Source organism: Scomber scombrus, chromosome 2 (assembly GCF_963691925.1).
Source record: "Scomber scombrus chromosome 2, fScoSco1.1, whole genome shotgun sequence".
Classification (NCBI taxonomy): domain Eukaryota; kingdom Metazoa; phylum Chordata; class Actinopteri; order Scombriformes; family Scombridae; genus Scomber; species Scomber scombrus.
The window spans coordinates 31,451,823-31,476,724 of record NC_084971.1 but is presented as its reverse complement, the minus strand read 5'-3'; the positions used below and the strand labels follow the sequence as shown (position 1 = coordinate 31,476,724).

Genomic DNA, 24,902 nt, shown 5'->3' with positions numbered 1-24,902 from the left:
ACTAATAATTTACATAAAGACATTATAACATGTAATATTGTACAGTTAATCTATTTGTTTACATTTTCAATTCAGTATCATCTGTGTTAAGCATAATTGTTGTTTCAGCTCCGAGTGCCCTCTGTTATTGTACTCACTGCTGCCATCTAGTGGTGGTATGCTACAATTACATCAAGTATTTAGGAAGAGAATGCAGGACCACATGCCAGCAGAGGCAGAGCTGAAAAGCAGACTTTGCATATTAATTTACTGAAGCTAATACAAATGTATTTTATATGTGACTCTTTAAAGGTATCAGTTTAGTGTGTGCCACTTAAAAAACTGTCAACTATAAATTACTTAATGAGGAATACAAAGTTGGACAGGACGTTTATAGCACCCTTTGCTGACCATTTCTTATATTACCAGTGCACAAATAACTAGCATCGTCACTCTTAACATTATTAACATGCAACAATTAGTCTGTTGCCAGTAGATGAAACTCAAGAAGTAATTATGTGTTGATTGCAAACTATGAATCTCTATTAATAATCTATTTAAGAGGGAGTATACAATTTATTTAACTTTAATACAAAGCTTTCAATGTCACCCTGATGTTATGTGTGGGCACAAAATAAATAAATATATGAAATATGATTGCAAACAACAGATACCCATTAAACTATTTAAAAGGGTCTTACTAAACACTGACCCATCAAGCCAAACTACGATGGAGTATTAGGGCCAGACTAAGAGATTTCTTTTTTTTTTTTTTTTTAAATTTGGAAATTAGCCTACGAGAATAAAGTCATAATATTGCGAGAATAAAGTCATAATACGAGAATAAAGTCGTAACATTACGAGAATAAAGTCGTAATATTACGAGAAAAAAGTCCTAATATTGCGAGAATAAAGTAGTAATTTTATGAGAACTCTTACAAGAAAGAGAACTCTTCCCCCTGCGTTAAAATGAGGAATGTTGAGCATCTTGTGAAGTTATACTTTGGTATAGGTTTCACAAATGAGGAAATACTTAATCTTTTGGCACATCAGCATCAAATTATTATCAGTATCAGGACTTTGAAACGATTGTGCAAACGACTGTGTCTATTTCGAAGAAAGAACCACAAGGACGTCGTAATATCAGATAGTATACATATCTACAATTACAATTGAGAACATTTTTACTTAATACAAAACTACAATGAATAAGCACAAATGTAATGACATGGTACTGAAATTGTGATATAGAACAAAAACAGACTCTAATAATATGAATAAAGAATGCAGAAAAATAGACAATTGTAATGTTACAGTAAGACAGTAGAAAGAATTCATGAGATAAATGTAATACTGACAATATAACTGGTTGTGATAATGAAACTGGAAGATATAGTGTAAATACATATAATACATGTTCTGTCATCAATGAAATAAAAATCATTACTGATATCTAGTGGCAGGAAGAACGATTGGAACCCGAATGTTCAGAGTGGTATGAAACCGGTGCGTTTGGCTCACAGGGATTTTTTCTATGTTTACCTCATTATTTGACACATCAGCCACTTTTAAAATGAACATCCGACATGGTGACATCATATACATGACTGACAATAAGGAAAAGCATAATAGTTCCTCTTTAATCAATATTCCAGCTGTAAATGAGAAGGTGTGTGGGAGTATTTTGTCATTGTTTTCAAAAAAAACGTGAGATTGCTGATGTGTTCATTTTTTGTTGACTGTGCTGTACAGTGCAGTTGGATCTTCCCCAGTATCCTGACCTCCGGTTCTGAGAGGGAAATTTAATAAATGAATCAGGGGAATCTGAATAATACAAATGTAACTGCAAATGTAACAAATAAAAAACTCAAATAAGACTGTTGTAGCTGTGTTCCTGTGGGAAGAGCTGCTCACCTCGGGGCATTACCGGCTCTGTTAAAGTTGACAGCAGCGTACTCGTTAACCTCTTGTTCCTCCATGTGTCTGTGGAGCTGAGCTGATCTGATGTTGGAGTAGAGAGGATCTGTCTGGTTGTTGGAGAACTGCACGCTGGCGTACAGAACGTTTTCTTGCTCTGCTGGCTGTGTCTGGAGGGTGATAGAAATGAGGAAAGTGTTGGTTTCTGTGAAGAAGGATTGTTAAGAAACAACATGACGAGCTTCCCAGCCAGATGAGTTTTCTAGTGTCACTTTAAGATAGTGAGTGTGGAAGTTTGAAACCAGGATAGAATAGTATAACTCTCCCTCCTCACCCTCTCTCTGTCGTCTGGCCTCTCCTCAGCCTCAGACGATTGATTGGAGGCTCTCTTTTTCCTGGTGAGGAGAATTAATCAAAACACAGATAACTGAATTTTGAACAATGATTCAGTGAAACAGAACTGCTTACCTCATCCATAGGAAGACAGAGAGGATTATGATAACCAAGAGAACAGCAGCTGTTACTCCAGCAGCGATTGATTTTCCTGTTCCTGGGGAATAGATATCAAAAGAAAACACTAACAGTTAACCTGTTTGTCTAATCGTTGTCATCTGATGGAGAATCGTTGAGAGGGGAGCTTTTGATGAGCTGAAGGAGCTGGATAGACTTTAAGAGTATACATCTCACACATATTTATACATATAAGTTGTATGCAACATAACATGCAAGTTCTTTAATTCTGCATATATTTTTGTTGTACTCGTGTCCAGTCGATTTGCAAACAGGCCTTGTTTTGATAAACTGACCACATATTGGGAATCTACGTAGTTACTTGTTGCCTGAAAAAAATATAAATCTTAATAAAGTGACTTGTTAACAGTCCCGCAGTGAACATTGTGATGGAGGCCACCATTGCAGCAGTGTACTTAGATGATGTTACAGCTCAGCTCAGCTCCGAGGCAGGACCTCACATCTCCGAAAACATTGGAGCAAATTTTCAATTAGGCTCTATCTTGATAAATTGACCACAAAACTACTAACTTGCCTCAAAACAATAAGGGTAATAATCTGGATTATAAATTATGTTAGTAAAAATAAGCAGCTGCAGCTAGTCAATAAGTATTTGACATATGCTTAACCTGACCCAACAATACAGACATAACTAAGGAGGGAACAAATACCTCGTTAACACTGATGACTGCACTTTATAATGCAGCAGCAGGTTTGTTTGTGGATCTTGATATCAGTTTTCCCTGATTTATTCTTCACTCTGGATATTAGGTTAATGAAATCCCCCCTGCATCACATCAGATGGTGTGTAATGAAAAACTTACCTTTTACAACATTCAGATGTAAAGTGGAGTTATGACGTCCTCTTCTGTTCTGGGCTTCACAGGAATAATTCCCACTGTGTTCAGGTCTGACATCAGTGATGGTGAAGATATGTCCTGATGCTTTTGGTGAGTCTTCATTCTCCCTGTACCAGGTGTAATTAGCTGCTGGGTTAGCATCACTGCTACAGGTCAGATTCACTGAACTGCCCTCCATTATCTCAGCAGAGGGACTCACTGACACAGAGGGAAGCTTTGGAGCATCTGGGGGTCAATATGTATGGAGATAAAATAAATCAGTATTTTCATTAGGTTGACTTTTACAAAATTCAACTGGGGTGTAAATGACTCTGATAATGGTCTGTTAATAATAATTTCAAAACCTTAGATTTCTTTAAGTTCCCTCATCCACTCAGCTTTTATTTTGACAGTGTATTTTGAAAAAATGTTTTGGATATTTTTTTAAAAGCCTTTTAGCGAAACAGGAAGTGGACGCAACTGTCTTGTTAGAGACGGTGCCTTGACTACAAAAGGGCTGGTCAATTAATGGTGAATGGAAAGTTATTAAGTTATTATGTAACATGAATGTTATGTCTGTGATGATCACCATCTGGGGGAGATTAATTGACTGATTATTACAAGTTTTGTATAAAAAGTTAGAAGTGAGAAAGAGTAAAACTACCTCTTAGACTTCTACTGTATCTGCTAACAATAGTACCAGCTGAATAAATACTGTATGTTTTTATTCTCTATGTTCAGCTTGTAACTTTTCTGTGACTAACCTTGTGCAAATAAGTTTTCTATTGCATTTAGAAAAAGCTGTTCCACTCACATTTCACATCAATAAAGATGTATTCAGATGGCTTCACCACCAGCTGGTTCTCAGCTATACAGTAATAATCTCCAGTGTCAGAGGACTGGATGGAGCTGAAGACAAGCTGTGCTTCTTTACTGCGAGGTTGAAGGTCTGGATTTACATTCTTCTTGTACCAGGTGTATTTAGCTGCTGGGTTAGCATCACTGCTACAGGCCAGAGTCACTGAACTGCCCTCAATGATTTCACCAGAGGGACTCACTGACACTGAAGGAGTCAGACGTGCATCTGAAGAGGAAAATATTGACATGTTTTAATTGTACGATCCAATTCATGTAGCTGTTCAGTGCTGACATCATAACCCTACCCTTATCACTGTTACTCTGCTGATTTTGCTCATGCTTTTGGAATAAACTCACACAGTGAAGGAGAGGAGAACATCTCATGTCCTTTCAATGCACAGGAATAGCTGTCTGCAGGATGAAAATAACCTAAATAAAAAGGAGATGTTTGTTCGATTATCATCTGTCCATTCTTATACCAGATGTAGGAGGGACGATCATCTAGATGACAACTGCTGTGACAATTTAGCCCACATGTACGGGTTTTACAGGCTGTTGCTCTGATCACCTGCACCTGGAGATCTGGATATGTGAAGAAAGAACAGAAATGCCATTAATTATAAACACAAACATTCGTAGTAGTGTTTCCAAGATATTTAACATTTGGAATGAAATAAGTCTTCAAATGAAAATGTTACCTGTGACACTCAAAGTGACTCCAGGTGAACCCATATATTTCCCTCCTGGTATGTTTGTTGTGAACCTGAACTTGAACTCAGCTGAGTCTCTCTCTCTCAGGTCTGTGATTCTCAGAGTGCAGTTGCTCTTATCACAGTGATACTGCACACGACCTGTGTACTCTGAGTCTGTTCTCAGATCCACAGGTTCATGATTACTCCATTTAGTAAACCAGAATGTTTCATTAACTGCAGTATCACGGTTATTTACTCTGGATGGGTATCTGTAGGTGCAGTGTATGTCCACTGTTGATCCTTTTAAGGCACAGATCTGAGTAGAAGTGTAAGTCACTCCCCAGTCATTTTGACCCTGTACCCCTGTAACACAGAGCACATCATAACCCACAATCAGATTTATAACATCAGTTCATAATGAGTTAATCAGACACTAAGACAAGATATGTATCATAGTGCTAAAATGCTTTTGGTGGCAAGATAATCTGGACCAGTTCCAACATACAATTATCTGCTGTAACCTGTCATATTTAATTTCAAGAGGGAAACAGTTTTGAGACTCTGTTAATTCAAAGTCCATGAAAGAAAGATGATGCCAGGTAGAAACCCTCATTTCTATAATAACTTCCATGTCTGTTGAGGAAAAGTGTTGAAGTAAGCAGAAGAGCTCTATAGTCAAAAACCAAAAATATGCAGATGTTGAATGCTGGAAAAGGGACAGACTGCTTGAATTGCTTATGATTAAGTAAGTAAATATATTATATTGTCCAATGATTGTATCAATGTTTATATATTATATATTCCAATTAATAACACAACATGGAAGTGAAAACAATGCTGTGGGAAACGTCCACTCAAAGGCTCAAAGTTTAGACACTGATCTCACAAATATATCCTAAATTTGTATTATTTTGAAAACTAAAACGATCCATACAATAGCCGTAGTATAATGATGATGATGATGTTTCCTTACACAAAAAGTGAAGTTTAAATTTCAGTTCATCTCTAATTTTGCAGCTGAAGATGAGAATAAGGCACTATAACAAACATGCTTACAATCTTACTGACTGTATGACTGTAAATGTGAAGCAGGCAGGACTAAGAGCCTGATCAACAAAACATTACACTGGTTAATGAAGCCTGAAAAAAAGTTATCAGCTATGTGATACTTTTTAAACTTAGACTGTGTTTCACTCACATTTCACATTTATGAAGGTAGATTTAGATGTTGTCCTCCCCAGCCCGTTCTCAGCTGTACAGTAATACTCTCCAGAGTCAGAGGACTTGATGGACTTGAAGACGAGCTGTCGAACTCCTAAGCTAACTTCACGACCTCCACTCTTGTACCAGGTGTAATTAGCTTCTGGGTTAGCATCACTGCTACAGGTCAGAGTCACTGAACTGCCCTCCTTAATTCCACTAGAGGTACTCATTGACACAGAGGTGGATTTTGGGGCATCTGTAAGAGAAAACAACAAATTTAACATTTAAACCCCAGATGAAGTTACTTTTTTATCTGTTACCTTTTACATGAGTTTAAAATGCATGTGTGTGTGTGTCTGTGCGTGTATATGCACGAGTGTGTCTAATCACATTAAAAAAAATCTTCCAGTTTACTCACAAACTGGAAGAGAGGGGAAATCCTCATATCCTGTAACAGCACAGGAAAAGCTGTCTGTATGATAGAAGTAGTATGAATAAGAATTAGAGTTTCCTCTATAACTCTCATGTCCATTTTTGTACCAGATGTAGGAAGAACTATCAGGTAGATGACAGCTGCTGTGACACTTCAGCTTTGCCCAGGTATATTGTGAGTAGTGTGTTGATTGGATCACCTTCACCTGGAAATCTGTATATGTGAAGAAATAACAGAAATATAATTTATGTTCATACACGCACAAACATTCACAGTCACATTTCAAATATAGTAACCATTTGAAACAAAATTACATTTTCCAAATTTTACCTGTGACAGTCAAAGTGACTCCAGGTGAACCAGTATATCTCCTTCCTGTTTGGTTTGTTATGAACCTGAACTTGTACTCAGCTGAGTCTCTCTCTCTCAGGTCTGTGAATCTCAGAGTGCAGTCGTTCTTATCACAGTGATACTGCACACGACCTGCGTACTCTGAGTCTGTTCTCAGATCCACAGGTTCATTATTACTCAATTTAGTGAACCAGAATGATTCATTAACTGCAGTATCAACATTATTTACTCTGGATGGGTATCTGTAGGTGCAGTGTATGTCCACTGTTGATCCTTTTAAGGCACAGATGTGAGTAGAAGTGTAAGTCACTCCCCAGTCATTCTGACCCTGTACCACTGTAACACAGAGCACATCAGAAACCACAATCAGATTCAAAACAACATCTTGGGGAAAGAGTTATTTACTTGTTTGTGGAGGTGTTTCAGTTTGTAAACCTGCAAAAGGAAACTAAGAAACAAGTGTACAAATATTTAGCCCCAGAAACGGTCTAGGAAACGTTGGCAACAATTGAACCATCCAGACAAGTATATTAATCAACTCAAAGAAAGATAAGCCAGAAATTCTCAAACCGACCCCCAAAGAAGGAAGCGGATCAGTGAAATTACACAATAACTGAAAAACACCACTAGTCAAATAGATATCTTGAATGGCCCACTGGCACCAGGGCCAGCTTTTCAGAGGGTTTATATGGGCGACTGATTGTAACATGGCACAGCCGCAGTCATCCACTGAGGGAGGAGGAGGGCAGTAGTGTTTTGAAGCTAAATCTAATTTACAGTAAAAGAGAGTCAAGACACAGTTGACTGTTTGGATTAACAAGAAGTGAAACTCAATCACACTTAAGTGTAGAAACAATCCACGTGATACAAGTCCTGTTATGAACAAATTATACATTCATTTCTCAATCCAAAAGCATTTGTGTGTACACACATGTGAGCAAGTTAGGGTTAGGGTAAATGTATTGGTCAACCAAAAATATATAAATAAACGATACCATTATAAAACCAAACCTATACCTCTTGGGTGCAGAGTTTTAAGGATAGACTGTGGATCAATGTACAGGTCAAATACAAACATGGCAACCTGAGAATTAATGTTTTTTTTTTTTCTCTGAACAAGCTACAATGTACCTGTAGTGTAAATGTAGATATACAGTACCTGACACAGAGAGAAGGAAGACAACAAATCCACTTGCTGCTGCTGCTGAACCCATAGCTGCTCCTCTCATCTCTCTGACTTCAGAAAAAATAAAACATGTTTGTCCAAGAAGAAAAAAGACAAGCCTTCGATGTAGAAAGACGTTAGTCTGCAGGCAGAAGACAGAAGTCATGCTGTTAAAAATAAACTCCATTTCCTTCCTCTTTACATTATTAACATGCAAAACTGAGTCTTTTGCCAGTAGATGAAACTAAAGAAGTAATGATGTTTTGATTGCAAACTATGAATTTATTTTAATAATCTATTTAAGAGGGAGTATAAGAGTAATTTAATTTTAATACAAAGCTTTCAGTGTCACCCTGATGTTACGTGTGGGTACAAAATAAATAAATATACAACATATGTAAAAGTCTTACTAAACACTGACCCAAACAGCAGGAAAAGAAGATTTGTCCTTTGGGTATAATTACTTTTTTTTTTAAATGGTACAAGGAGAAATGTAATAACATGATAGTGAATCTGTGATATTAAACAAAAACAAGCTATACTACTATGTATAAAGAAAGCAGAGAAATAGACAATTGTAGTGTTACAGTAAGGCAGCAGAAATAAATCATAAGATTAATGTTAGAATACTGAAAACAGATACTTGAATGACAATAACCCTGTTAGTAATAATAAAACTGAAAGACATACTGTAAACACAGAAAGGACAGTAGAAATGGTCTGTTATCACTCAAATACAACTCACTACGGACATCTAGTGGCAGAAGTAGGACATTACAAGTAGATCAAAAAAGTCTTACAGGTCTACATTTATAGCATGTCTAAATATCTCTCTCTCTTTCTCTCTCTCTCTCTCTCTCTCTCTCTCTCTGTCTCTCTGTCTCTCTTTCACTCACTTTTTTTTAAATTTTTTTTATTGAAAGATTTGTTAGTTGGGGTGTACATTGTGAAATGAGGGATGAGGGGGTTACAAATAAAAAATGGAATACTGTCAACAGGTTCAGTTACATAGTATCATGACAGGCAGGAGAAGACAAAGGATACGTACATTTTCTGTTAGGCAAACAGAGGTCTATTCAAAATCGTGGAAACAGAGAAAATAGTGCTATGGTCTTGATGGCTTTCTTATTTTCAGATTGACTAATTAGGTTGATGTATTGTTTGATTTCGTTTCTGAAACGGTGAGTGCAAAGTATTTGATTTGTAAATTTGCGGTTGTGAATATGAGCTTTGGCTAAAAATAATATCAAATTGATTATATAAAATTGGTTTAATTGGGAAGCCGTGACTGAAAAGAAACCAAACAATACATTTTTATAGTCCAAAGCAAAGTTTTTGTCGAAATGTTGATGGATAAAGGTAGTTACATTTTTCCAAAAGGATTGCAGATGAGGACATGACCAGAAAAGATGTTGAAAATCTTCTGGAGCCTGTTTACAGAATGAGCAGAGTTCATTAATGTCTTTTTTATATCTTTGCATAAATAAATTGGAGGGATAGATACGATGGATTAGTTTAAGGGATACTTCTTTGATTTTATTTGTGATAAAATATTTGTAGGGGAGGGACCATATGTTTTTCCAGATCAGGTTTGTGAATAAATTATTCCAATATGAGACAACATTGGGGGTACTGATGTTTTCTTTTTGAAATAATGCACGTACAGTACGGTTGTTTTTTGCTGGGAAGCAGATTCGACCAACTTCAGTCTGTACAGGCTCCAGAGGTAAGGGGTCAGACTCAGGTAACAAAACATTTTTTAGTAACATAATCACACCAGAGGGTATCGCATCAAATACTATTGCATATTCTTTCGGAGGAATAGGAAGTGTATATTTGTTTAGAAATTCTGAATATGATAATAGTGTGCCGTTAGAATTGAAAAGCTGACTAACCAAAATAATGCCGTGGGTGAACCAGTTCTCTAGAAAAAGTGATTTGTGTTTATATTGTATGTCCCTGTTATTCCAAATATAATATCTGTGGGGGGTGAAGTTATGTTTATAAATCAAAAACCAGGAAAGAAGTATCTGTTTATGAAAGTTGGCTAGTTTTATGGGAAGTTTTTCAATATTGTAGGTACAGAGTAACAGAAAATTAAGGCCACCGACTTTGGAAAATATATAGTTGGGAATGAAGTTCCAGATTGAAGTTGGGTTTCTGATGAATTGTTTGATCCAGTTGATTTTGAATGTGTTATTAAGAGTGGAGAAATCTAAAAAATTAAAACCTCCATTCTCATATGAGTTCATTAAACTTGATATTTTAATGTAATGGATTTTGTTTTTCCACACAAAGTTATAAAGATATATATGTGTCAATGGCAGTAGTGGTCTGTTTATTTACTTCCAGAGATATTGCTGTGTATGTAAGCCGGGATAAGCCCTCTGCTTTAGATAAAAGAATTCTGCCCTGAAGGGACAGATCTCTCTGAAACCACGAGTTGAATTTTTTTCTGTGTTCTTTCTATAATGTGGGTAAAATTCAGAGAGCATCTGTTGCTTGTGTTTTTGTTGATGGTGATTCCCAAATAGGTGACAGACTCTTTTACAGGTATGTTGGAGATAGATGAAAGAGTATAGTTTTTAAGTGGTAACAGTTCACACTTACTTAAATTCAGGTGAAGTCCTGATGCACTGGAAAAAGCTGAAATTCGGTTAATAGCAACAGAAATTTGTGAGGCATTTTGAAAAAATAAGGAAGTTTCATCTGCTAGTTGACTAATGATGATTTCCTTGCCTGCTATGGATATCCCTTTGATGGGGCTCTGCTTGATGAAGTCAGAGAGCAACTGAGCACATATCAAAAATAAATATGGTGACACAGGACATCCCTGCCTGATTCCACAGCTCAAATCAAAACGTGGGGAAGTACCTGTCTGCATTTTAATTGAACAGTTTGCTTTCTTATACATAGTTTCGATTGCTGAACAAAAGTACCTACCAAAACCAAGTTTCTGTAATGCCTGAAACATAAATTTGTGTTCAATGGTATCAAATGCTTTGCGAAAAATCCAGAAATAAAATAAAACTGTCATCAGGGCAGTAGTCAGCATAATCAATAAGATCCAGGACAAGTCTTATGTTGTTGGATATGTGTCTGTCCTTCATAAATCCTGTTTGCGTTTCATCAATAATGTAATCCAGTACTGCTTTAAGTCTTTTGGCAAAGATTCCAGCTAAAATTTTATAATCATTATTGAGGAGACAAATAGGTCTCCAGTTATCTATGCGGAGTGGGTCTTTATTGGGCTTTGGGATAAGTGTTAAGAGCCCTTGGTTTAAGGTAGGAGGAAGAGTTTGTTTATGAATGGATTCGGTGAATACACCATGGAGGAAGGGGGCAAGTTTTTCAGCAAATATTTTATAAAATTCAGATGTTAAGCCATCAGTACCAGGAGACTTGTTTAATTTAAGTTGCTGGATAGCAGAACTGACTTCTTCCAAAGTGATTTGCTTGTCACAGATGTCTCTCTGGTCATTATTAATACATTTTAATTGAGAAAGATATCCAAAAATATCATCTGTAGCAGTTTTATCATATTGTGATTTATATAAATTCTTATAGAACATTAAACAGTGATTGGATACCTTTTGTGGATCATCTGTGACAGTGCCATCAATGTTAAGTTTTCGAATGCAGTTCGCTTTACTGCGTGACTTTTCCAGTCTAAAAAAATATGCTGTGTTTTGTTCTCCTTCCTCCAACCATTGTTTTTTGGATCTTACATATGCTCCCTCTGCTCTGACTCTGTACATTTCATCTAGTTTAATCTGGTGTTCAATTAATTCTTGTTTGTCACCTTCTGTCAGATCTTCAGGCATACACTGAGTGAGAGTAGCAATTTTGGTAACTACTTTTGTTTCTTCCTCTTTTCTTAATTTGGCCAGAGAGGATCCATTATTCTCTTAGGTATTTTGCTATCTCGAATTTCAGTAGTTCCCAGTTGTTAAGAAAACATTTATCAATTAAAGCTCTATGCCAGTGAGATTTTATTATGGAGTGAATTTTTTCTACAACAACTTTGTGTTTTAAGACTGAGTTGTTGAGTTTCCAATATGAATTTCGGTGGGTAGTGCTGGCATTTGGTCTAAAATTAATTAATTTCACTCACTCACTCACTCTCTAACATCCGTGACGTCACCCATTGGTTTGTGGACTGCTGCTTGGAAGCAAATAGTTTCGGATCTGGGCAGCGCCATCTTGAAAAATTTCCGGTGCATGCCGGGTAAAAAAACTAAACACGGATTCTACTTATATGAGCATCAGGAGGAGCAAGAGGCGCCCTCCAGAACCTGTGAACCAATCCACCTGTCAATCACGACGTAGCCACGCCTTAATGCATACCCTGCTTTATCGTCAAATATAAAATCAGGGAGGCCAAAATGTCACAAATGAACATCATACTGCATTGAAGAAGGCTTTAAACTAGCGATTGAGACCATAAACACATTTGGAAAACGTTTACTGAGGTGATAAATCAAGTGAGAAGTTGGTGAATTCTCCATTGACTTGTATAGAGACGGAAGTCCTTTTGACACCAAAACCGTCTCCCCCTGGTGGCCTTTTGATAGAATGCAGTTACTTCCGAGTTGGCATCATATCAGAGGACCGAAACTCCCCGCCTGACTCTCTCTCTCTCTCTCTCTCTCTCTCTCTCTCTCTCTCTCTCTCTCTCTCTCTCTCTCTCTCTCTCACACACACACACACACACGCACACACACACACACACACACACACACACACACACACACACACACACACACACACACACACACACACACACACACACAGGTCGTCAAACTCAATAGAATATAATAACACTTCAAATGTACTGTGTAAGTTACAGTCGGTTATAGAGCTTTGAAGGTGTTTGTGTGTGTGTGTGTGTGTGTGTGTGTGTGTGTGTGTGTGTGTGTGTGTGTGTGTGTGTGTGTGTGTGTGTGTTTAAATATCTTACACATTTTAAGCTTACCACTTGTTAGCTAAGTGGTACACTATTGACACTAAATGGCCCCTGTCCTTTAGGTGAGATTCAAACTAAATTCGTACTGTGCCAGAAAGTCCCACCCAGTTGTCCAGTCAATTTAGTAATATGTTGTGGTCAACCATGTCAGATGACTGAGATCCAGTAATACTAACACGGAAACTCTGCCATTAAAATGAAGTCCTTAACAAGAGCAGTCTTAGTTCTTTAGTCAAGTTGCTGCTTAGTTAAGTGTGAAAACGACAAAGAAATGCAGAACATGAAGAATGGGGAATTACTGAAAGCAGATAAAATAGAAGAGGTGTTGATAAGTCCTCACAGGGAGGAGCAACTATTATAGCTGTAAAAGCTAAAACAGTTGTCCAGCTCTACAGTACAGAGTGCAGAAATGAACAAACACAGTTTAAACATCAGGATGAGATGAAATTCTCTGTGCATTGCTGTACCATCATATAACTATGAATATATTCATATGCATGAATAGAAATATATGATTCTTACAATCTAAGGAGGGAGGCTGGACAAACCATATCGGCCAGGCCCCACCCCCAGCACTCATGACGCAGACACATCTAAACATCTTATTACAGTGTTCAGCAATCAATACTGATGTTACTTTGACTTCATTTAACAGCTATAGCTTACATAGGAATAAACAGAAGTGAATGTTTGTTGTTGTAAAATTTGAAAGTTAATCATCATACTGCATCACACATCATCATACATCAAACCTACATGTCCTACAATGTAAATTCAGATATACAGTACCTGACACAGAAAGACGGAAGTCATTAAAATACATCAAGTAATGTACACAACATGTAAAAGTCATATCAGTAAACTGTTCTACTCACAGCAGAGAAGGGCGGTGTCTGTTAAGATGCTCGTCCTCTGTGATCTGTGAGGAGAAGCCAGATATCAGGCTTAAAGTAAATGAGTACATTTCCTTCCTCTTTCTTATTACTATGAATATGCATGAGGGAGCAAGTGGGGCGTGTGTGACACCCAAGTTTTCCTGTTTTCTAGAGAGACCAGTGTTCTGGCCTATCAGCAATTTAAAGAGAAAAGATAAATATTGAGACTTTTTTTCATCTTACTCTTTTTAAGTGTGTGCACAGTTCAGTGTCTAAAGAAAAAAACACAACATATGTGTGACATTTGGTTTGATGCATCGCTTCGTGTTCGGGCCTTTAAGCAATTTAAAGAGAGAAGAGAAATAATGAGACTTTTTAAAATCTTCTTACTCTTTTTAAGTGTGTGGACAGTTCAGTGTCTAAAGAAAACACGTGACATATGTGTGACATTTGATTTGATGCAGCTCCTCACACTTCTGGTGCATGTTGAGACACTGAATACACCACCATGGGTTCAAAGAGATATAGTGCATCAGTATGGGAAGTAAGAAGTCACATGCTGAACAGTGTTTATTGTATGTATTAAGAAACAAATAAAAGTTTGCTTTAATTGATTGAAGACCATGTTTGAGGAGGTGAGGGAAAAATACTCAAATCAGGTTAAAGACTCGCCACCACTGATGATAATTCATAGAATGGAAATATCAGACTGAGGTCATAGTACCAAAAGAAATAGCAGGGTTCGATGTAAATGATAAATAACTGAGTTGCCATGAGCCATTTTTTACTATCATTCTCTTTTTAAGTGTGGACGTAGCTCAGTGTCTAAAGAATAAAATAACAGGTGATTGATGTGTGACAGTTGGTTTCATGTATCTTGAGACACTGAACACACAATACACCACCAGGAGTTCAAACAGATGCACTGCACAGTGTTTATTGTACATATTGAGAAAGTAAAAAAGCTCATACAAAAATAGCATAAAATAAAATCAGTGATACAAAAATCTGTCTCAGTTTTCACACATCATTCACAATCTAACATTCTCATTTACTGCAATAACAGTCACAATAAGTGCCTCATCTCTACAATTGGGAACATTTTACTTAATACAAAACTACAATGAATAAGGACAAATGTAATTACATGGTACTGAAATTGTGATTTAGAACAGAAACGGAGTGTAATAGTATAAATAATGCAAAAAAATAGACAATTGTAATGTTACAATAAGACAGTAGAAATAATTAATAAGATAAATGTTAGAATACTTGCAAAAGATACTTGACTGACAATATAACTGGTTGTGATAATGAACCTGGAAGATATACTGTAAATACAAAAAATACATGTTCTGTCATCAATGAAATATAACTCTTTACTGTTATCTAGTGGCAGCAGGAGGACATTACAAGTAATTCAATAAAAGCTTTTTAATACTCCATTGCTTGTGTTCTTTTAATACCTTACACATTACAAGCTTACCACTTGTTAGTGATACTCTAATCCTGATATATGTCCAAAGCTGCAAGTTATAATAATCTTTAGTATATTTCTTCTAACCCAAGTGTTAATTACACCTGCATGTATCGACAGCTCCTCCACAAAATGACACTGGTGAGGTGGTACCACAAGTTACATCATACACATGGCTAAAAATAAGGATAAACATAATAGGTCCCCTTAAATTAATATTTCCAGCAATAAGTGAGACAGTATGTGGAAGTATTTTGTCATTGTTTTCCAAAACAAAACAAAAAAAGATGAGATTGCTGACGTGTTCATTTTTTGTTGACTGTGCTGTACAGTTCAGCTGGATCTTCCCCAGTTTCCTGACCTCTGGTTCTGAGAGGGAAATTAAAAAAATGAATCAGGTGAATCTAAATAATGAAAATGTAACAGCAAATGTAACAAATAAAAAACTAAAATAAGACTGTTGCTGCTGTGTTCCTGTGTGAAGAGCTGCTTACCTCGGGGCATTACCGGCTTTGTCAAATTTGACAGCAGCGTATTCGGTAACTTCTTGTTCCTCCATGTGTCTGTGGAGCTGAGCTGAACCGATGTTGGAGTAGAGAGGATCTGCCTGGTTGCTGGAGAACTGCACGCTGGCGTACAGAAGGTTATCTTGCTCCGCTGGCTGTGTCTGGAGGGTGATAGAAATGAGGAAAGTGTTGGTTTCTGTGAAGACGGATTGTTAAGAAACAACATGACGAGCTTCACCGTCAGATGAGGTTTCTAGTGTCACTTTAAGATAGTGAGTGTGGAAGTGTGAAACCAGGATAGAATAGTATAACTCTGCCTACTCACCCTCTCTCTGTCGTCTGGTCTCACCACAGCCTCAGACGATTGATCGGATGCTCTCGTTTTCCTGGTGAGGAGAATGAATTAAAAACACCTAATTTTGAACAATGATTCAGTGAAACAGAACTGCTTACCTCATCCATAGGAAGACAGAGAGGATTATGACAAGCAGGAGAACAGCAGCTGTTCCTCCAGCAGCGATGATTGTTATTCCTGTTCCTGTTCCTGGGGAATAGATCAAAAGAAAGCACAAACATTAAATCATGGTATTACAGTACGTTTATATACAATGTTTTGGCCATTATATGTCAATGTATATTCCATTGTCCATTGTACTGCTCATTGTCTGACACTGAGTGAATTTTTACTGCTGCCCTCAGTCACTTTAACTCTGTAGTAAGTTAGTCTGCTAGTTAGCTGACTGGAGGGAACATGATGCAGACGAAGCCACACAAAAGTCCAGCGTGGAAAAGCTGCTGTCTGCTGTGATGGTTACTGAGAGAGACGGACATGACGCTAATCACCAAACTAGTACATCAACATGTGTAACAGCTCCTCGAAGTGTGACAAAGAGAGAAAACTAACATTACGTCTCTCATTGCTAACATGATTGTAAAGGATCTGTTCAGTGTTGTTTATGACGGGGAGAAAAAAATGCGCTGTTATACTTTTAGGGGTCTGCAAGCCTGTGAGATTTTTTTCTTTAAATTAATGTGTTTCTGTAAAGAAATGAAGGCTGATTATCAGTGGCGTGCACAGACATTTTGGGGGCAGTTGCACAGTTAAAAATAAGGGCACTTTGTGCGGCATGTGGAACTGCCGGCTGTCGTATTATAGCAGTGTGAGACAGTAAAGCTCTACAGCGCATCATCAAGACTGCAGAGAGGATCATCGGCACTCAGCTCCCCAGACTAGAGGACATCTATCAGACCCGCTGCATCCGGAAGGTTAAAATCATTATCAAAGACAGCACACACCCTGGTCACTGCTTCTTTGCCCCCCTGCCCTCAGGAAGGCGCTACAGAACACTGAGCGCCTGCACAACAAGACTAAAAAACACCTTCTACCACAGAGCTGTAATGAAATCCCCCCTGCATCACATGCAGTGTGTGTGTAGCTGAATGGAAAAACTTACCTTTTACAACAGTCAGATGTAAGGTGGAGTTATGACGTCCTATTCTGTTCTGGGCTTCACAGGAATAATTCCCACTGTGTTCAGGTCTGACATCAGTGATGGTGAAGATCTGTCCTGATGCTTTTGGTGAGTCTTCATTCTCCTTGTACCAGGTGTAACTAGCTGCTGGGTTAGCATCACTGCTACAGGTCAGAGTCACTGAACTGCCCTCCACTATCTCAGCAGAGGGACTCGCTGACACAGAGGGAAGCTTTGGAGCATCTATGGGGGAGATTAATTGACTGATTATTACATTTTTTAAAATAAAAAGTTAGAAGTGAGAAAGAGTAAAAGTACCTCTTAGACTTCTACTGTATCTGCTAACAATAGTACAAGCTGAATAAATACTGTATGTTTTTATTCTCTATATTTTGAAAAAAACAAACTTGTGCAAATTAAATTAATTTAATTTAGTTTTTAATTGCTTTTAGAAAAAGCTGTTTCACTCACATTTCACATCAATAAAGATGTATTCAGATGTATTCTTCCCCAGCTGGTTCTCAGTTGTACAGTAATACTCTCCAGATTCAGAGGACTGGATGGAGCTGAAGACAAGCTGTGGTTCTTTACTGAGAGGTTGAAGGTCTGGATTTACATTCTTCTTGTACCAGGTGTATTTAGCTGCTGGGTTAGCATCACTGCTACAGGTCAGATTGACTGAACTGCCCTCAATGATTTCACCAGAGGGACTCACTGACACAGAGGGAAGCTTTGGAGCATCTGTAAGAGATCAACACATATTAACTTAACTATGAGATGTTATCATAAAACAAAATCTGTTTCACTTGATTATAATGTATACTCTAAAACAATAGACATAGAATAACAGTATAATTAACTTTCACTTTTATTATTAACATTGGATTATTGCCACTGACCAGAGTACTGACCCAGGTACTCACTGTCTTTAATGCAGGTAGTTTTAGACTCCTGCTTGTGATGTGTGTTTGTGTGTATTCAGGTTCTGCTTGCTGACTTAAAGTTATTGGCCCTATAGATTCAGATATTGCTCACTCACCTTTTTTGTTTCTTTGTATAAATCCTGCTGTGACATCACGTTGCTTGTATTGTGTGTCCTGAACTTAACTACACTTACACACCTTAGCACAAGCTAGCACGTTATTAAAAGAAACAACTATCATCACATTTTGGTCAGTGTAAAATAGTTATGTTGATAAAAGTACAAGAATAAATTAAATTGTGTAAGAGTTAAAACTGAGTCTGACTTCTTGTAAAATATTTGGGTCAAGGTTTCACTTGATGTGTTAATGAAGAGAACAGAAAACTCACACACTGAAGGAGAGCGGAAAGACTCGTATCCTGATAGAGCACAAGAGTAGTTGTCATCAGGATTATTTTGGTTCAGATAAAAGTTAGCTCTCGTCTCCTCAGTTGGTTGGTCATTCTTGTACCAGATGTAAGAAAGATGACCAGGCAGCTGACATTTGCTGTAACATGTCAGCTCTTTTCTGGTGGAATGTGAGTTGGATGAAGATGTCCTAACTTGCACTTGGAGGCCCGGATCAACTAATAAATATAATTTCAGAATTAACTGTTGTTAACACAAAGTACATACAAGCAAATACTCAAATATTCACAATAACATTTCCTAAATGTTCTGAAACATCTAAAAACTATCTGATCACAACATCAAGAAATTATTAATTATTAATTAATATTAATAGCAAATGTTTATAAAGTCAGATTTCTTCTAACTAACATTCATATTCACATAGATGAACATTAGAGAGAAATCATTATTATTAAAAGCTTTGAACATAATGCAGAGATTGTCGCAGCAGATGGTGTTAGCATTAGCATGTAAGCAGAGTAATAGTAAAAAGGTTTTAATGGACACACTCCTTTGGATATGATGACTGTTATGAGTCAGCTGGTAGCCAAGTAGCTGGTGAAGCTCTGTGCTCTGCTTGAACTAATGCTTTGCTCCATTTCAAATAAAATATTACCTGTGACAGTCAAAAAGACTCCAGGTGAACCAGAATATCTCCCTTCTTGGTTTGTTATGACCCTGAACTTGTACTCAGCTGAGTCACTTTCTCTCAGGTCTGTGATTCTCAGAGTGCAGTTGTTCTTATCACAGTGATACTGCACACGACCTGTGTAGTCTGAGTCTGTTGTCAGATCTACAGGTTCATTATTACTCCATTTAGTTAACCAGAATGTTTTCTCAACTGTGATAAAAGTGACTTTCATCCTGGGTGTTTCATCAACTGCAGTATCAACATTATTTATCTTAGATGGGTATCTGTAGGTGCAGTTTATGTCCACTGTTGATCCTTTTAAGGCACAGATCTTAGTAGAAGTGTAAGTCACTCCCCAGCCATTCTGACCCTGTACCACTGTAACACAGAGCACATCAGAAACCACAATCAGATTCAAGCAACATCCAGGGGAAGACTTATGTTTACTTACGTTAGGTGTTTCAGTTTGTAAACCTGCAAAGTAAACTAAGAAACAAGTCTACGAATATTAAATTGCTTAATATTGTTTTAAAGAAACAAAAGTGTATGTGTCACACAGTTGGTGTGGATTTGGATGCAAGCTAGAGGCAAAATGGTGAAGCAGCAGGCTCTGGTGTTATAAAATTACCCTCAGTAAGTTAATGAGTTGGTTAGAAAATAAAAACAAGTGAATGTTTTTGAGATGGTCTAAAGACAGATTCATGTTTGAACATTGTTTTGTCTCCCTCAGTAGAGTATTGTACTTTATTTGTCTCACATACAGTTGTACAGTGAAATTAATTCTCTACATTAACATCTAAGTATTAGGAGCAGTGAGCAGCCATTGTGCAGCTTCCAGGGACTAACTCCAGATCTATGTCAGTGCTTTCATCACAGGCACTGACAGGATAATTAACCTATCACATATGTTTTTGTAAACCAAAACAAGCAAAAGGAGAACAGGTAAACTCTACACAGAAACCCAGTCGGGTATCAAAACCAAGGCCTTCTTGCTGTGAGGTAACAGTGCTAACTACCAAGCCACCATGAGAAACAAGTCGCAGTAGACTGTTTGGATTAGCATTACATGAAAGGAAACTTAATCACACTTAAGTTTCAATTATTGATTTAAGTCTTGGATTAAATGTAGAGACAAACCATTATAAAACCAAAGCTATGCACCTTGACTGCAGAGATTTAAGGATAGACTGTGTATCACTTTACAGGTCAAATACAAACATGACGACCTGAGAATTAATGCTTTTTTCTCTCTGAAACTCTCTTCAGTTTGCTCTGAACAAGCTACAATGTACCTGTAGTGTAAATGTAGATATACAGTACCTGACACAGAGAGAAGGAAGACAACAAATCCACTTGCTGCTGCTGTTGAACCCATAGCTGCTCCTCTCATCTCTCTGACTTCAGAGACAATAAACACGTCTGTCCAAGAAGGAAAAAGACAAGACTTCAATGTAGATGGATGTTGTCTTCATAAGATCACGTCTCTCTGTGGTCTGCAGGCAGAAGACAGAAGTCAAACTGTTAAAACTAAACCCCATTTCCTTCCTCTTAAAATTATTAAAAAAATATGTCTGTAATTGGTTGTCCACCATTTTGTTACCCAGAATGCCGATGGTAGCAGGACACCAAATGAATATGACCTCAGTTCCTTGTTTTATTACTCTTGAATGTATTGCAGTAATTTAAGTAAAGGCATTTTTGCCTAATGAAAGTTGAACAGACTAAATCACTGTGATACTATTCATATTTCAGCAGTAAGTGAGACAGTGTGCAGGAGTTTTTCTAATTGTTTTCAAAATTGAAAAAATATAAAAAAACATGAGATTGCTGATGTGTTCATGAGGTTTTGCGGACTGTGCTGTACCAGGGTCAGATTTTTAACATCACTGATTGAAGCTGAACACTGACTTGTACTTTCTCTTTCTTGGCTACAAAAACAATTATTTTGTCTTATATTTGCTCTGAGATCCAGTAATACTAACACGGAAATTCTGTCACTGATCTGAAGTCCTTAACAAGAGCAGTCTCAGTGCTGTGGTCAAGTTGCTGCTGAGGTAAGTGTGAAAACCACAAAGAAATGCAGAACATGAAGTGTGGGAAACTACTGAGTGTCAATAAGTGCTCACAGGGAGGGGCAACTCTTATAGTTGTAAAAGCTAAAACAGTGCAGAAATGAACATCAGGATGAGATGAAATTCTCTGTGCATTGCTGTAATTATGAATATATTCATATGCATGAATAAAAATATATGATTCTTACAATCTATGGAGGGAGGGTGCACAAACCATATCGGCCAGGCCCCACCTCCACCACTCATGACGCAGACACATCTAAACATCTTATTACAGTGTTCAGCAATCAATACTGATGTTATTTTTGCCTTAATTCAACAGCTATAGGTTACATAGGAATAAACAGAAGTGAATGTTTGATGTTGTAAAATTTGAAAGTTATTCATTGTACTGCATCACACATCATCATACATCAAACCTAAATGTCCTACAATGTAAATGCAGATATACAGTACTTGACACAGAAATATGGAAGATATTAAAATACATCAAATAATGTTCACAACATGTAATAGTCATATCAGTAAACTGTTTTACTTACAGCAGAGAAGGACGTTGTCTGTTCAGATGCTCGTACTCTGTGGTCTGTTAGCAGAAGTCAGATATCAGGCTTCAATTAAATGAGTACATTTCCTTCCTCTTTCTTATTACTATTAATATGCATGAGGAGCCAACGTGACAGTATAGGCGTATGTGACATGAGAGACCAGTGTTCTGGCCTTTTAACAATTAAAAGAGAGAAGAGAAATAATGAGACTTTTTGAAAATCATCTTACTGTTTTAAAGTGTGTGGACAGTTCAGTGTCTAAAGAAAACACATGACATATGTCACATGCTGAGCACAGTGTTTATTGTATGTATAAAGAAACATATAATACATAAAAAATAAAAGTACATCTGAGAAATGACACAGAGATCTATGTATCAATCAGATCACAAAATGTTTTACATCTACAGTTGTAAATTCACTCATTCACAATCACTCTGACTGTAACACAGAGCACATCAGAAATCACTTCTTCTGCTGTGTAAAGATGCACCGATGCTCTCTACAGTTCATGTCTTTGACCTGTGAACCATGATACAGTTTAACTGAACAGGAAAATGGGATTCATTTTGAGGGCATAGATAAAAAAGTATTTCTTGGTTCACAATGTGAAAGTAAAATTAATTCAAAACTATCTGCATGTTTTTTCTTGAACTGAGCCTTTAAAGCAGACAGTGGAGGGAGACCTCAGTGATGAAGTCTGAATCTGCAACACTGAAGCTTCACCACTCGAGGGCAGTGAAACATCAGAGATACTGAATCACAACCCTGAGACAACATTCTACCATCCATCACTGATTGTTTAGACACATTTAAATTTACTGAGTAGTTTTTAGTTTTTATGGCTGAGTAGCTTCTTAATCTGTTTACACTTAAATTCATTAATAATTACAGTTTCAGAAGCATTGATTTTTCACATTGGTGACTTTGTTGTACAGTAGTTGCACAAACTCACAGTCGAGGTGTTTAAGTATGAAAATGATTCAGTCAGTGATCTAAAGCTGTCCCTAACAAATATGGGCAAATATAAACAATCAAATACAAACTGTGTCTGTGCATCTTCATTTTAGCAACATCCCAAATCATAATAAACTATTACACTGTGACAAGTTTGATCCTAAAATAGAGGGAAAGTGAGAAATAAATCAGCACAAAAGAACAGATTTAAAGAAAATATTACATTTTATTTCATCTTCATAGCTGCTAAATACATTCAAATATGGAAAAATAAACATAAAAACTCTTTATACCTGAAACTTTCTGCTCACTTTCGCCCTCTGCAGCAGTGCGAGGGAACTGCAATCATGTTTCCAACTACAGACATGTTGAGGAAGCTGACTGCTTATTGTATATCAGCCACTGCAATACCTGGATAATGTGACATTCAGCAAAGTGTGATAGAACTGAGATTATGTTTGATGTGTGAAAATATACAATAAACTGCACAAGAAGCTAATTAGGATTCCTCAAAAGCGATTAATTACAGTATGTACACATTTAAAATAACAGTTTGCATTGAAGCTCTAATCCTGTAAAAACTTTCATTAGTTCAGACAGAACAATCAGTAAATTATTAATCAATTGAGTCTCTCTACATAGCATAAAATAACATCAGTGATACAAAAATCTATGTGTAAATCAGATAGTATACATCTGCATTTTGACGTCACGCAATTCTCATTTACTGCAATAATAGTCACAATAAGTGACTCATCTCTACAATTACAATTGAGAAATGTTTTATTTCATACAAAACTACAATGAATAAGGACAAATGTAATTACATGGTACTTAAATTGTGATATAGAACAAAAACGGACTGTAATAATATGTATTAAAAAAATGAAGAAAAATAGACAATTGTAATGTTACAGTGAGACAGTGGAAATAATTCATGAGATAAATGTTAGAATACTGACCAAAAAAAATGACAATATAACTGGTTGTGATAATGAAACTGGAAGATATACTGTAAATACATAAAATACATTGGAAATTCTGTGTCATCAATGAAATATAACTCATTACTGACATCTAGTGGCAGCAGTAGGAAATTACAAGTAGTTCAATAAAAGTTCTAGAATACTCGTGTGTTGTTTTTTAAAAATATCTTCAAAAATACAAGCTTACCACTTGTTAGTGATACTATAATCCTGATATATGACCAAAGCTGCAAGTTATAATAATCTTCAGTATATTTCTTCTAACCCAAGTGTTAATAACACCTGCATGTATCGACAGCTCCTCCACAAAAGGACACAGGTGAGGTGGTACCACATGTTAACAGGTTTACTACTAAGTTCAAGCTCAAACAAAAATTGGAAGGAAAGATTTGAAACCGAGTGTTCACAGTGGTCTGCAGCCAGTGTGTTTTTTCTCATGGGGATTACTTCTATTTACTTTTACCTCATTAAATGACACATCAGCCACTTTTAAAATGAACATCTGAAATGGTGACATCATACACATGACTGAAAATAAGAAAAGCATAATAGGTCCCCTTTAATTAATATTCCAGCAGTAAGCGAGACAGTGTATGAGAGTATTTTGTCATTGTTTTCCAAAACAAAACAAAAAAAACATGAGATTGCTGATGTGTTCATTTTTTGTTGACTGTGCTGTACAGTGCAGCTGGATCTTCCTCAGTTTCCTGACCTCTGGTTCTGAGAGAGAAATTTAAAAAATTGAATCAGATCTGAGTAATAATAATTTAACAGCAAATGTAACACATAAAAAACTAAAATTAGACTGTTGCTGCTGTGTTCCTGTGTGAAGAGCTGCTCACCTCGGGGCATTACCGGCTCTGTTAAAGTTGACAGCAGCATACTCGGTAACTTCTTGTTCCTCCATGTGTCTGTGGAGCTGACCTGATCTGATGTTGGAGTAGAGAGGATTTGCCTGGTTGTTGGAGAACTGCACGCTGGCGTACAGAACGTTATCTTGCTCTGCTGGCTGTGTCTGGATGGTGATAGAAATGAGGAAAGTGTTGGTTTCTGTGAAGAAGGATTGTTAAGAAACAACATGACGAGCTTCCCA

General features: G+C 37.0%; 1 protein-coding gene across 1 annotated transcript; it reads right to left on the bottom strand.

Moving 5' to 3' along the window:
• Positions 1-1,233: 1,233 nt before the first annotated feature.
• Positions 1,234-21,564, bottom strand: LOC133986708 (B-cell receptor CD22-like). The gene is made up of 17 exons (XM_062426336.1): positions 21,507-21,564; positions 19,232-19,624; positions 18,555-18,791; positions 17,715-17,984; positions 17,226-17,486; positions 16,225-16,315; positions 16,097-16,157; positions 15,760-15,932; positions 15,627-15,634; positions 6,762-7,118; positions 6,417-6,644; positions 5,994-6,254; positions 3,231-3,491; positions 2,365-2,446; positions 2,231-2,291; positions 1,894-2,066; positions 1,234-1,768 (listed from the first exon to the last, which is right to left on the bottom strand). Exons 1-17 carry the CDS (start codon positions 21,562-21,564, stop codon positions 1,705-1,707), a joined length of 3,039 nt encoding a protein of 1,012 aa, XP_062282320.1. The 3' UTR covers positions 1,234-1,704.
• Positions 21,565-24,902: the final 3,338 nt, after the last annotated feature.